Raw genomic sequence first — 13,686 nt, forward strand, 5'->3', positions numbered from 1 at the left:
TTGTTCCTCTGTGGGCTGAGATGACGACAGAAACGAGCGAGGGGGTGGAGAGAGAACGAGAGAGAGACTGATTCAGATTCAGAGCACTATGTTCATTCTGTGTTAACATCTCGCTGTGATACCAATGTGTGCAGCCTGAGGTAAAATGATTTCAATTACGCTTCGTATCAGATTAACCAGTCTGTAATTACATCCTTTCAATTTGTCTGTTGTGTTTTGCTCTTGCTTATTCTGTGCTTAACCCCTCTCTGTTGCTGTCTGCTGTGGAATGTGTTAGTTGACAGTAGTCAGTGACGGTGCTAATAATGTAGGGCATTTTTAAATGCACAAAAAAAAAACTCATTCTGGGGTCCAAAGGACAGCTGTTAAGACAAAGACGTCCAGTGTTTACATTCTCTCAGGAGTAGTTAAATCGCAGGAGCGGTATAAGCTGTTTGCTCAGGGGTATTTACACACTGAGCCCTGTCAGCCTTCATAAAGGCAGACGGTTATGTTTAAAGCCACCCTCCAGCATTTTGGCTCTCTGTGTACCCCCATCTCAGTAAAATGGTTAGTTTTGACCACTTAGTTATAAAACCAACTCAAGCTCAATATGTCTAAATCTATCTAAGCCAGTCACACCTATATAATTAAGCATAAGCCTGTCATTGATATCATTCACTTCCCAGATAGCGTGTCCTATTGCAGAACCTGAACAGCAAATTCATATCCCAAGATGCAGTGGTGTAGGTGGGCTGGCAGTTGGAGATCACACCTACCGAGGCAGGTAAGAGGCGTGTCTGTAATTGTTGCAGAATGAAAGTGAGGGGGGAGAGGTGTGGAGGGCAGAAACAGTGGCAGTCCAAAGGGCAGAACTAGACCTCAAGAATGTGGCAGAGAGCGTAACAACATGGAAACAAGTACAAGGGGAAGAAACACAACTTTTGGATGCTGATTTTTACTTGTTGTCCAGGAGAAATCATCTATTATGGGATAATTACTTTGGAGTTGTTTGCCAAGTAGAGCCTGTGAATGAAGGAGGTTAAAATGACAAGCTGATAGAGTAACAGCTGGATTTAACAAGATTATTTTTTACATTTTTTTTTATCTCTGACTGGAACAACCTCACCTGGATCACACACATTCACCTGGAGCCACATTAACTGTTACACCACAGCTGGTTTAAACCTCATTTTTCACTTTTTTTCTAACAAGGATGTGGCTGCTTGTTTCTGTAAATAGCCTCAGTTATTATTGACACAACTTGGAAAGAACCAGTTCTGTTACACAGAGGCACTTGGATCTAGTGTTTCAGCCTCAGTGTGTGTTTTCTGTGTATATATTCCTCCCCTTCACCATGCAGACTGCAGGGCCAGAAATTGAGGACTCTTTCGACTTTCTTTTTAAAATCATCCTGGTTGGAGACTCGGATGTGGGGAAGACCTGTGTTGTCCAGAGCTTCAAGTCTGGAATATTCATGGAGAAGCAGCAAAACACCATCGGGGTCGACTTTACTGTTCGTACCCTGGACATTGACGGCAAGAGGGTAAAGGTAGGCAACATGCACCCTGTCCTTCACTGTTCATCTCAGTTCAGTTTACTTCAGACATATTCCTAGAGCGCCTCAGGTGGATAAATATTGCCACATATAATAGGGATCATTTTATTTTCTCAAGGGTACATTTTCATATATTAACAAGCATATGTCTATATTCTTGTCTTCAACTAAATAACCCCTGCTTGGCTTAGTTAATCAGTGTTTTTCTCCTTTAGAGAAAGAGGAGTGGCAAATTACATCTGTCTGTTGGCTTTCTGGGTGTGTTATTTCTGTAACTACATGAATGTCTTGTTATGCTTATTAGTGTTTGTTTTGCACACGCATTGTTCAAAAGGAGTTGATCACTGTCAGAGTTCACAGCACGTGTGAACGGTGTAAACGTGATGTTTTCGAGACACATAACCTGCATTGTGTAACTGTTTATGTCATATTGGATTGTTCTGCAGATGCAGGTGTGGGACACAGCAGGACAGGAGCGTTTCCGCACCATAACTCAGAGCTACTACCGCAGTGCCCACGGGGCCATGGTGGCCTATGACATCACACGCCGCGGTACATTCGAATCTGTTCCCATCTGGATCAGGGAAGTGGAGCAGTATGGGGCTGCCAGCGTGGTACTGATCCTTATTGGTAAGCCGAATGAAAACAAGTTTTGCGCTAGTGAACTTTAAAGTGCAGTTTACAGTATAAAGAGCAAGTAAAAGGACATAATACACCAGTGAGTCCTGACCTTAAATTAGTTCAGGACTATGTTCAGGATAAACTTTTTACTAATGCTGCTTGGAGGGACAGAAGCTTAACTATCTATATTAGTTTGAACTTATTTAACTTCTCTGCTACCTTGCTTATTAGTTTTCATGTATTTATTCTCAGCAGCTACCGGTGGTGTCAAAGTTGACTCAAGTTTAGGATGTGTGTGTTGTCACAGAGGCTTTGTTATCTTAGTTGTGTGTAGAGCGTAAATAAAGTTTTGATAATCTACACTCAACATGAATTTAGATGCAGCACTTGTTTTTCCTCCAATTTTTCACGAGTTGAAGTAAAAGATCTCAGACCTCTTCTATGCACACAAAAATATTTCTGTCATATTTAAAGTTTGTTCAAATTTGTGTTAGTGAGCAAGATAATCCATCCACATGACATTATGTGGCAAGTCAAGATGCTGATTAAATCATTGTGACACAGTCTGCCTCTGATTGGCTTGTAGTCTTGTCCTTCATTGGAGTATCGGGGTAAGCCAAACAGGAGCAGAGAAGGACTGGTAACTTTGCCCTCCAGGGGGAAAAATAGGTGTCTATATTACACACCACAGTTCAGTGCCTAATAGAGTGGCCTTTTACTGTGACCAGTCCATGATGATGTTGCTTCATCTCGACAATCCACACACAAATGAATTATTTTAGAAAAGGAATGCTCATTAATTTAACAAATTTGCGGACACAATCTGATAGAAATAAACATTTTGTGAGCCTAGTCTCAGATCTTTTACTTCATTGTGTGAAAAATGGGAGTAAAAACAGAAACGTCAATCATTCTCTGGTTGAGTTTTGAGCTGAAACAGTCAGTCAGTTAAATTATACGCCAATTCCAGCTTGTCAAATGTGAGGATTTGATGCTTTTTTAGACAAATGGAAAATTTAATATTTTTACTGTCAACAAGCAATATGAACATTGGCTCTGGTTAATCATAACAGGCATTTCTACAATTATCTGACAAATAATAAATATGTTTTAGCTGTAGCCCTTTTTTGTGCTTTTGGCGATTATCCCCTTCGATACTGTTGACCTGTGTTACCTGCCAGATGCTCAGCATTTTCTTTTAAAACATTTATCTCTAAATAACATGCTCTGTGCCACCGTTGTTTATTTCCTGTTCTGCTCATCATTGTAGGTAATAAGTCAGACCTCCATGCTCAGAGGCAGGTGTTGTTCGAAGACGCGTGCACTTTGGCAGAAAACAACAACGTACTAGCTGCTTTGGAAACATCAGCCAAGGAGGCTCAGAACGTAGATGCAGCCTTCGTCCTTATGGCCCGGGAGCTGCTGGCACGTAACGGCATGACCATTATAGACGAAAACCTTCAAGACTCACCTCAATTCATGTTGAATAACAGCTCCCATGCAGTCTATGGCAGCGGGTCTTCAGATAAAAAGTGTGGGTGCTGAGCAGACAGAAGCAGGGACATATTTAAGAATTGTTTGAAAAATGGTGGTGGTAGTCTGAAGTGTGTTTGAAAAGTTTCTCTGCTAGGGTTGTAAGGGGAAACTTGTTTTAGGTGAAACTAAACATGTTGCATTGTGTGTGTGTGTGTGTGTGTATAAATGTTTAGTATGTTTTTATTTTTAATATTTATACAGTTGGTTGTATCACTAACAGCAAATGGGAGTTGCTTATCAAATGTATTTTGTAATATTCTTCTGAGGATAACTGCTGCTGAATGTGATAATGACTCAGCTACAGGCCACACCTCTGCTGGAGGTCTATGTACTAAGACTGTATGACAATATACAGAATGTTTCCACTTGACAAACAACTTTTTGTGTCTTTCATTTGCCTTTTTAATCGTTCTTTCCACACAGTATGGCTTTTACTGTGCATTACCAGACTTCCATAGTTTAAAACAGTAATTTAAATTGCCTGCAAAAACCAGTCATACACCTGTCAGTTACAAATATAACAAACCAGCACTTTAGGACATTTTCACTGGTACTGCAAGTGTATTAAAAATGTTTTCTTCTACCAAAATCTTCTGATACAGACATTGACACGAACCAGCCATAAGATTTTTATAACTAAAACCAGATTGACAGAAAAATAGCACCTTTTTTCCCCATCTCTGGGAAAATTGCTAAAATACTTTGCATAATTCTGACAATCTTGTGATATAAAACTAAAATAAAATTACCTCTTTTATTTGCGGCTAAATTCCAAAACTTATGAGGTACTAAACTAAAACCTGGCAACTTAATCTCGTCAGCATTAGTGGTTCAGCATTCACTCTATCTTAAGAACAAATAAGCTGAAATATGATAGTAAAAACAAACTGCAGAACTGGTCTAGTTAAGACCTGCTGTGTTGGAGAGAGGGGGGGGTATATTTTAGAAAGGCAAGATGACCCAGTTAGGTACAGTGTTGTGCAAGGAATCTTTATCTGGACAATATGTTGTGAATCAGCAGATGTGTCTTCGATGTGTTGTCTAGCTTAAAGTTAACTCTGTTTGTACTCTTATGTGTGTTGCTACAAAATAAATACTGCAGGGGTCTGTGACACACTACCATGCATGACTGATTTAAAATGTGTGCAACTTGCAATTGTTGCTCTCTCCAGTGGATGGTATTGCACTTAAATCTCTTAACTAGCCACAGTAACAGCTACATTGCCCCTGTAATGATCAGAGGCATAGATTAGATTAAAAAACAACATAAACCCATAAAGCTTATTCTACCAGTTAAGGGTTGTTAGAGTGGTTTACTGGACGGTTCCTAGATGAAATTATCCGATCCAGTCATCCTACTCCAGAGGCCTTCCTTCCTGCTGAAACACCAGCTCCACCGCCTCTTTCACATCCTGCACCACGAAGGACGGCTGCGTGAGGCTCGGGTCAAAGCGGAAGTCCCTGTGACCATGGAAGATTTGCTGCTCGGTGACGGTGTGCGTTGGATCTGAGGGGAGCTCCTGCTGGTCCCTGCTGTACACTCCCGTGCACACCAGGATGGAGCTGCAGCTCTCTGGGAGGTCTTCCTCTGCCCCGTATGCACTTGACGCTCCACCAAGTTCTGCGGATGTCATTTTAGGGGCTTCATCAACTGTTTCTGCCAAGGGATCTGCACCTCCTCCGCTACTCTTAGCCTGCATCTGGGCCTTGGTATGCCGAGAAGCTTGGAGGTAGCGGTTGTAGAGGTTGGCTCCGTATATGTCAGCCATGGGGTTATCACTATAAAAAGAGATGGAGTGACAACATATTCAAAACAGCATATACTTTAAAGCTTTTGTGTTAGATAGTATCATTAACAGCATGATTCTTCTTTTGATTTTGGGTCTGAGTCACTCACCCGATAGCATACAGCCTCTTCACAGGTGTGGTCCAGCCAAGTCTCTCAGCCTGCTGTCTAATCAGCAGCTCAGCGTAGTTATAAGTCACCACACTGGGTTTACCGATCAGAGCCTCATACTTCAGCTCATAGCCTGTGACTTTCTTGTACAGGCTCTCTAAACACACCAGGAACATACCGTGTCCAAACCTATGAGATAGACACATTTAGTGTAGTAACACTGTAGTGACTTAATTGTGTGTATTTCTGACACACACACGTGCATACATATACTATACTGTACCTGGGATTCTTTGCCTCAGCCATCCACAGGAGGTCCATATTACAGGCCAGGACCGGGATGTGAGGGTACCGCATCGAACTCCAGGGATTATCTGGGTTTCCATTTGTCAGGAGCACGTCAACAATTAGCTGGAGGTTGGTCTCCCATCTGATTGGCTCGCCAAATAAGATGACAGCTGCAGGAACAAACAGGTGAAGAAGAAAATTATACAGACCCATGTTCATTTTAAAAATAGAGTGACAACGTTGACTGTGTGTGGAAACATACCATCTATTGGCCGTAAGCCCTTGGTGGGTGGAATCTGTAAGACATTACACACAGGTGGTAAGGTGTCTAATTAATCTGTAAGTGTACATAAACTGGATATAATATTAATGCTACTTACACCATCTTTGGGCCTTCTGTTGTGATCTACAACATCTAGAAGAGGATACGCCTCTCGGAGCATATCTATAGTAATAACATCTTGAAAGCCCAGGCTGGAGTTTGGTAGGTTAAAGTTGAACACAGGTGAGCAAGAGTTATGAGCCACAACATATGAATGAGAAAAAAAAAAAAAAGTCACAGATGCTTCCTGCTTGCAACTGAGGTCTAAGTTGTTGACAAACCCCACATGAGAAAAAACAAAGAACCCATCAATTCCTCATGACAAATAAAAAGAAAGCAAGAAATCTGTGAAAGGTCACTGAGACGGTCAGACAGCCGAGGGAACAAAGAGTACAAAGATTAAATACTGATAACAAAGTGGAACGTGAACAAAAATACACTGAATAAACAGAACATGCACACTTTTAAGGTCAACATCCACAGAGACTGCAGAGTGCCTGATTTAAGACAGGATACTTGTGAGCGACCTCCTCCACAGGTCCCTGTCCCGAAACCAGCACACGCATTTTGTGGAACTGGGTAAACATTCGCAAAGGACTGTGGGAAAGCATCACCTGTTCTGGACACACCTGTGATGAAGGGAAGCGTGTGAAAACAAAGAGCAAACTGAGGGCATTTAAAATGCTTTAAAAGAGAGTTCAATGTCCAGTTTACCTCCACCTCGAGCAGATGTGACAGATGCTCAGCTTTGGCCTGCCTCATGCAGTTCCCAGCGTTGGTGACAAACACCACAGGCACTTTGTATTTCCCATCGCGGTCCACCAGGTTCCTGAAGCACTGCTTGGCTGCAGGGATCGGCGTCCTGCCCCGCACCAGCACCCCGTCAATGTCAAAGAGGAGCCCGAAGGAGCCGGAGCCGCTCTGAGGAGGGAGCTGTGCCAGAAAAGTGTTGGCATGTGCCATATGAAAACATGGGGTTATTCATTAACTGACACTACAGGCCGAGTACTCGTCATGACAGCGTCACAGAGAACTGGTTGAGACTTTGTTCCCAGAGTATTTGAATTACACATCACAGTTTTATTGGACAAGATAAGTCTCTGATGAATGGGATAGTAATAACTGTGGTTGTAAAGCACACAATATCAACCATGTGTGCTGTGATTAGCTTCAGCACTGATATACAATATAAGTGTAACAGCCACTTTACCTCCAATAAAGTTTGAATAAAACATCCACTTACATGACTATACCCTCGTGAGGTGGAGGTCGGGGTGTTGACATGTTTTCCTGCTCCCTCACAGCTTGATTTCAGCAGCTGCCAGCCAATTTTCAAAGACCTTATTCTCTGCATGTTAAAAAGCCGGCGGGCAAACAGGAGACAACAAGAACCGAGCCTGAGCTAACGACGACCGACCGAGCGCTTAGCAAACCTGACGGGTCATAGAGACAAGTGACGGTGAAAACTCTCTGTGCTATCGCCTCATGATGTTTGTGAAAGTGCCATCGTCCAGACACACACAGCAATCCCTAATGACAACGAATGAGCATGCGCAGAACCGTGAATACGAGACAAATCTTCCTGGTACGAGTACTACGTCACACGTGATTTTACCGGAAACACCGTAGGTTGTAGTTTTAAAGAAGTGAAACTGAATCACTGACCTGCTTCATAAATGAAACTTTAATGTAAAACAAACAAAGCTTTAATGTTATCGGCATAATATGATTCAACGCTTTCTGTTGTGATGAAACAGTGTGTTTCTATGTAAAGTAACAGAGTAATAATTAATACTCAATGTAAATAAAATAATCTTAAATTTTATTTTCTAAAAGATTATCTCTTTACTCCTTTCATTCATGATTTTCATGATGTTGATGAAGCTTAAAATGTTCTCTAAATACTTTTTGAACATACTTTATCTTAATCTTTTAGGCTTTGTTTAACTGAATTGATGAAGTATTATTTTATTGTCTTTGTCCATTTCATTCACACTTTCATTTGACTTGACTGTGCCTTCCATTTACACAAATTTCACAGGTCCTCTGGTTTGAAGTTTTGATTGATGCACTGAATTTTTAAGGATTGTGTGGATTTAAGAATTTGTATGGATGTAGGGACGCACGATATTTATCGGACCGATAAAATATCGGCCGATATGGGGATAAAATGTCCCGATTGGCGGATTTTGATGATTGACACCTCTATTGACCAGTCAGAGTCAGGAGAATCGATTACTACCACCCACATTAGAGTATAATAATTTATTATACTACAGTTACAACTCAAATTGGATTTTAAAATAGCCGGAAAAGTACCTTACTGAAATGTGCTTTTTTCCAACTTAAAAAGTATTACTAAATGTACAGAAATCACAAAAATTAAGCTCTCTTTTATTATAATAGCTCATTACAAGACTTTATATGTGTTGTTGTTTTTCCAGAGAAAACTCAACAAAATCTTTAATGAAAGTTTAACAGGTTTATGTTTCTGAATATTGAAACAAAATGGTCTGTGGCAGCTTAGTTTCTTTCTTAAATATAATATGTATATGTGTACTGTTCTGTCAATTAAACAAAAACATATGCAAGTATATTCACAGCGTAATAACCATGTTAATGTCACAGTGGGAAAAGCACAGGTGTAAATAATAAACATATCTTGATATTGTGCCTGCTGGTTCACATGCCACAGCTTACTGGGAAAGAGCTGAGCTTCTTTTCCTACTGTGACAAACCAAAATGTCCGCTGTGTAATATTATATCACTGCTTGTGGAGTTCTATAAATAATTGTGGGTGCTTACTTATTTAAAATCATTGTGGCATCTTTATTAGTCCAAAGTACAAAACAGCAATGACATTCACTCAAAGTTTCAGTTATCAACACAGAAGCACAAACATACATAACCTCACACAGATTGTCCTCAGTAGGCAGACACAAAACATCACAGTCCATGTCTCAGCTAAACCTTAGCTCATTTTCCAGTCCAAAGATCTTAGCCTTCAGTGTCATCAGCTCACCCTGAACCTTCTTTGTCCTGGCATTGGTCTGACGGACCTCATGCAGAATTGCTAAGTCCTGGTTGGGTCCGATATTCAGAGTAGCCTGAAGAAGTGGATACGTACACACCAGGTTAAGTATGGAAGGCAGGAGGCAACAATTATGATCTGTTGACGTTACATGTTTTCTGTGTTCATGACTAAAATAAGAGCTCAAAACATGCTTGTTGTGTCGAAAATGACACTTGATATGATATTTTTTCAGAATCAAGGCAAACAAACAGTTAAATCAAATAAATCAAATGGTTGCAAAGTATTTTACCTTGAGAAGTTGTTTTTCTACATCTTTGAATTTCTGTCTGAGGTGCTTCAGGTCCGTCTTGAAGCCCTCCACCTCCATGGCCCTCCTCTTCTCCAGTGCTTCATAACGCTGAGTCATCAGCTGAAGACGCTTGGCCATTTTGTCTGAACGCTCCTACACACATTAAGATTTGAAAGTATCAGTAACAAGGAATTTGGAAATGAACTTTATAGACATAAGCATCAATGCAACCTCAGTACCTTAAATATTTCCCTGCCCACATCCCCTTCCTCTCTGATTTGGGACAGTTCTGTCTCCAGAGTGATACACTGCTCCCTGTACATCTCTGCCAGACGGTGGGCTTGCTTCAGATCTTCCTGCAACATCTGATGAGATAGACTCATTTAAAAAAAGCTAAATAAAAACTCATTTCATTAGGCCTATAATTCAAATATTTACATATTATTATTTTAGAATTAAAAAGGTTAACTCATTTTACTTTCAGCTCCTCCTTGTGTGTCTGCTGTGACTCTGGCTGTGGCCTTTGGAGAAGCAGGGCTGTGTTGCTGCTGGGCTGCCATGTCCGCCCCGTCTCTGCACCAGCAGATCCAGCCTTCCTCAGACGATTTTGGGCGGAGTCCAGCTCCCTCAGCAGCCGGTCCTTCTCCACCATCCAGCCCTTCTCATGAGCCCTTGTGTCAAACTTAAGCTGCAAGTAATCTCTGGTGCTCTCATGCAACAGGTTCTGGGTTCGCTGGAGCCTGAGGTGTGAAATGTGAGATGAAGAGAGAGTTATACATTGAGGTCAAGATAAGGAGTTTTTTTTAATTTATCATTCAAAGTGATAAGACAAAACAAATCTAGATGAATATTTTACAGGTGGCCAACATGAAAAGGGGTGTTGAAGGTGCATGTTAGGCCGTATAGTAGTAGTGAACAACTAAAAATAGAGACCCACTTGTCAGTCAGAGCTGTGATTCGCTCCTGATCTCTGTGCTGTTGTGCTTGTGCCTCCTCTGTTTTAATCCGTCGATCCTCCATCAGAGACTCTATCTGCTCTTTGGCCAGCCGGGTTTGTTCCTCCATCTGAGCCTGCAGAGCCTCCACCTGGAAATACGAGCCACAGAAATAAAAGCTTGGTAGACTCATCACCAAAATCAAGGAGACAGAAGAGGGAAATATTAATAGTAGTAATGGGTTTGTGATAAAAGGCAGCGCATAAAGATGATTTCCTGCACTGAGAAAGTGAACACCTACCTGTAGTAACAATGTCTGGTTATCGTTCTTGTATTGTTCCAGGCTCTCTCCATCTGCTGATTTTGTTCTCCTGCTACTCTCTGCATTATCAGATATGAAATCAAAATGACACAGTCTGCCTGGAACAACGATTAAAGAACATAATACATGGCAAATAATCCTGTTCACATTTTTCTTAAATCATTAAACAAAATATAAATATTACATTTAGTAAAGGCATTTGCAAAAGAATGTTTTCAAACCTTTCCTGGTCACAGCAGGTTTTAACCTTGTTGGCCTGAGATTCAGATTTTCCTCTGATCTGGACTCAACACTCTTCTGTGAGATTGTGACCTGAAATATATAACCACATAAAACATGTCTTCAAAACATTTTCAACACAATTTAATTTCAGACTGAAACCGACTGAACACAAAATAGAATTAACTTTTATTTTTGTTCAACCCAAAAAGACAAACAAAAAGAAAAAAAAACTTCTCATACGCATACAAACCTTTATTCTAAGATTTTGTGGAAACACTTTGAGCAGCAGTTAGAGCTACATATAATATGTTTATGTGATGAAGTAAAGGTGTACCTTGTGAGGAGGCTCCCGGTGGAAATATGTGATCTCTCCTGCATCGGTACCCACCAGGGCGAGAAGGTGCTGGATTTTCTTCCTGTCCTCCAACTCTCTGTACGACAGTGAATCGATGTTTAGATAGTTTTATGTACAGAAGTACTAGGGAAGAATATTTGTAATACACTACTGAATAATTAAATTTTGCCTGTCGGTGAAGTTTTGTAAAAAGTGAAAACACCTGTATGTTTGTACCTTTTCTATAGTTTCATCATCAGCCGTGCACTCACCTGATCTTTAGTCGGTCATTTTCTGCATAAAGCCGCAGAGACTGTTCTCTCTCTTGGAAAAGATAGACCTGCATGTCACTCAGAGCGTTTTGCAGCTCCACAATCTCTCCCTCCCGCTGCCGTACCTCCCACTGTAGCTTATGCTGAGAGGATATTCAGGATGGAGAGAAGTTAAAACAAATCTATTCTGCCATACCAGAAAAGCAATGTCATTTACGACTCCTAGCTGTGTCTGACCTGGTCCTCCGAGATGCCCCTGTACTTCTCCAGCATCTGCAGAAGCTCCTCATGTTCCACGTCAAACTGGGCGATCTTCTGTCTGTAGAACTCCAGTAACTCTCTGGAGGGACGCAGGTACGCCAACCGCTCGTGGATGGGGGGAAGTGGGGAGTCAGGGTCTCGACCAGGGGTACGGTTCTTGGTTCTGTATTTTAAAAAAAGAGAGAGAGTTTATAGGGCAACATGGAGGAGGACGCATCTGCATACCAATCCACAAGCACACACACGCACACACACACACACACGCACACACGGGTAACAAACACTCATGCTAACCGTGTCACTTAATTATAAAGGCCTGTAGTATCTTTTAACTGCAGGCCTTATAATTAAAGAGACTTTAAGAGACTGACAAAATAAGTCCACGCATCATTACAGTACAGGAAATTACAGTTAAAAGTATTAAATGGACACACTCATTGCAACATTTCTCTTGAAGAGAGACCACAGAAATGTCTGTCCTCATGCGTGACTATATGATCTCACCTGTGCGGTGTTGCATCTTTCGTGGGAGATTCCATCCCAGCATGAAACACTGAAAACAAAAGTGAAAACAATGAATTGCATCATCAATACAGGAAAAATGGTTGGTTGGTTGCTGTAACATTCACACGCTTTCTGCAGCAACTCCTACAACAGGCGACAATAACAAACAAAGCTTTGTAAAATGGGTAAGAGGGGTCAGCAGTAGCCAGGTTTGCATAATATACATGTTCATGCAGAGGCTGTAAATCTTACATGTAACAAGATTGTGAAAAACGCTATTTCTAAACCATTATTGTATGTTGTAAAGTTGTGAATATAACACAATAATTCAAACTACAAGGCTGGGGTTTGACAGTATTCACGAAGAGTTGTTATAATATGGGTTATCTGGTCTCTACAGGAGAGGTAACGTTATAAAATGTAAATGTTTCATGCGTTACATACAATATAAATGATCCCTGTGGATTTGGATTGGGCGCCAGGAGGAGCGGGAGCACAAACTACTATTATTGGCAGTATAGTATTATACATATATTTAACGCTTTGGAGACATATTCAGCTAAAAACACATTTAGTTGTGGGGACTTAAATCGTACTGTATCTACGATATGAGCATGTTTCTCTCCCGTTGCGAAGCAACGTTACAACGTTTTTCTGTCCCCCATCATACTGATAATGGATTTAGCAGCACATAAAAGTACAACAGCATGATTTCAGTATGATTTAAGTAATTTCCGTATTGTTTTTGTCTGAAACACATTTCGCAGTCAGTCTTTCACACTCACAGGTCTGCGGTCGTCAGGGCAGCGATGATGTTCGTTGCTATCCAGCGTTTGAATCACGGAAGTTGCCGCCTCTTCGTCTTCTTCGTGGGAACTGGAGCGAAGTTGGTGTTAGTCCGCCAACTAGCGGAAGGCTAGGCTAATGTGTGAGATGTGGAGAGAAACAAGACGATAAACAAATAATTTACGGTGTTAATTATCTTATATTTAAGGTAATTAGTGTTTTTTTTGTAATAAAGGTAAAAGCCAGCTATGTTGTTAAAATTCAGGAGGTCATTTGAAGTAAAATTCTCCTTCTTTGTCCAGTATGTATCTAACACGTGTATCTCTTATACAGTCTCTTTACAGTTTTTCCAATACAACCAAAAATAAGTAAAGTTAACTGTCGTCATAAGTGATGGACAACTCACCACCTGTCAAGTTTAGTAAACAAACAAACAAACAGAGGGTAAACCTTTGTTCCTTCAAAATAAGAGCCTACATTTGAAACACGTGGGGAACCCGAAGTACACACAAATAGTACAAATAGT

At 40.9% G+C, this 13,686-nt stretch overlaps 3 protein-coding genes across 3 annotated transcripts; 1 reads left to right on the forward strand and 2 right to left on the reverse strand.

Annotated features, from left to right (window-relative positions):
* Positions 1 to 3: 3 nt before the first annotated feature.
* On the forward strand, positions 4 to 4,342 carry rab19 (RAB19, member RAS oncogene family). Its single transcript, XM_010751361.3, has 5 exons — positions 4 to 140; positions 669 to 766; positions 1,343 to 1,531; positions 1,984 to 2,167; positions 3,429 to 4,342. The coding sequence occupies exons 2-5, from the start codon at positions 716 to 718 to the stop codon at positions 3,701 to 3,703; spliced, it is 699 nt and encodes a 232-aa protein (XP_010749663.1). The 5' UTR covers positions 4 to 140; positions 669 to 715; the 3' UTR covers positions 3,704 to 4,342.
* Positions 4,073 to 7,776, reverse strand: hdhd5 (haloacid dehalogenase like hydrolase domain containing 5). The gene is made up of 8 exons (XM_019263094.2): positions 7,445 to 7,776; positions 6,916 to 7,134; positions 6,718 to 6,830; positions 6,260 to 6,353; positions 6,142 to 6,175; positions 5,875 to 6,049; positions 5,592 to 5,780; positions 4,073 to 5,473 (listed from the first exon to the last, which is right to left on the reverse strand). The coding sequence occupies exons 1-8, from the start codon at positions 7,553 to 7,555 to the stop codon at positions 5,050 to 5,052; spliced, it is 1,359 nt and encodes a 452-aa protein (XP_019118639.2). The 5' UTR covers positions 7,556 to 7,776; the 3' UTR covers positions 4,073 to 5,049.
* Positions 7,777 to 9,006: 1,230 nt separating this feature from the next.
* On the reverse strand, positions 9,007 to 13,271 carry ccdc77 (coiled-coil domain containing 77). Its single transcript, XM_010751365.3, has 12 exons — positions 13,160 to 13,271; positions 12,375 to 12,423; positions 11,847 to 12,033; positions 11,610 to 11,752; positions 11,338 to 11,434; positions 11,003 to 11,093; positions 10,761 to 10,840; positions 10,462 to 10,610; positions 10,003 to 10,264; positions 9,764 to 9,889; positions 9,525 to 9,677; positions 9,007 to 9,308 (listed from the first exon to the last, which is right to left on the reverse strand). Exons 2-12 carry the CDS (start codon positions 12,407 to 12,409, stop codon positions 9,162 to 9,164), a joined length of 1,470 nt encoding a protein of 489 aa, XP_010749667.1. The 5' UTR covers positions 12,410 to 12,423; positions 13,160 to 13,271; the 3' UTR covers positions 9,007 to 9,161.
* Between the last annotated feature and the right edge of the window lie 415 nt (positions 13,272 to 13,686).

Source organism: Larimichthys crocea, chromosome XXI, assembly GCF_000972845.2.
Source record: "Larimichthys crocea isolate SSNF chromosome XXI, L_crocea_2.0, whole genome shotgun sequence".
In the NCBI taxonomy this organism is placed as follows: Eukaryota; Metazoa; Chordata; class Actinopteri; family Sciaenidae; genus Larimichthys; species Larimichthys crocea.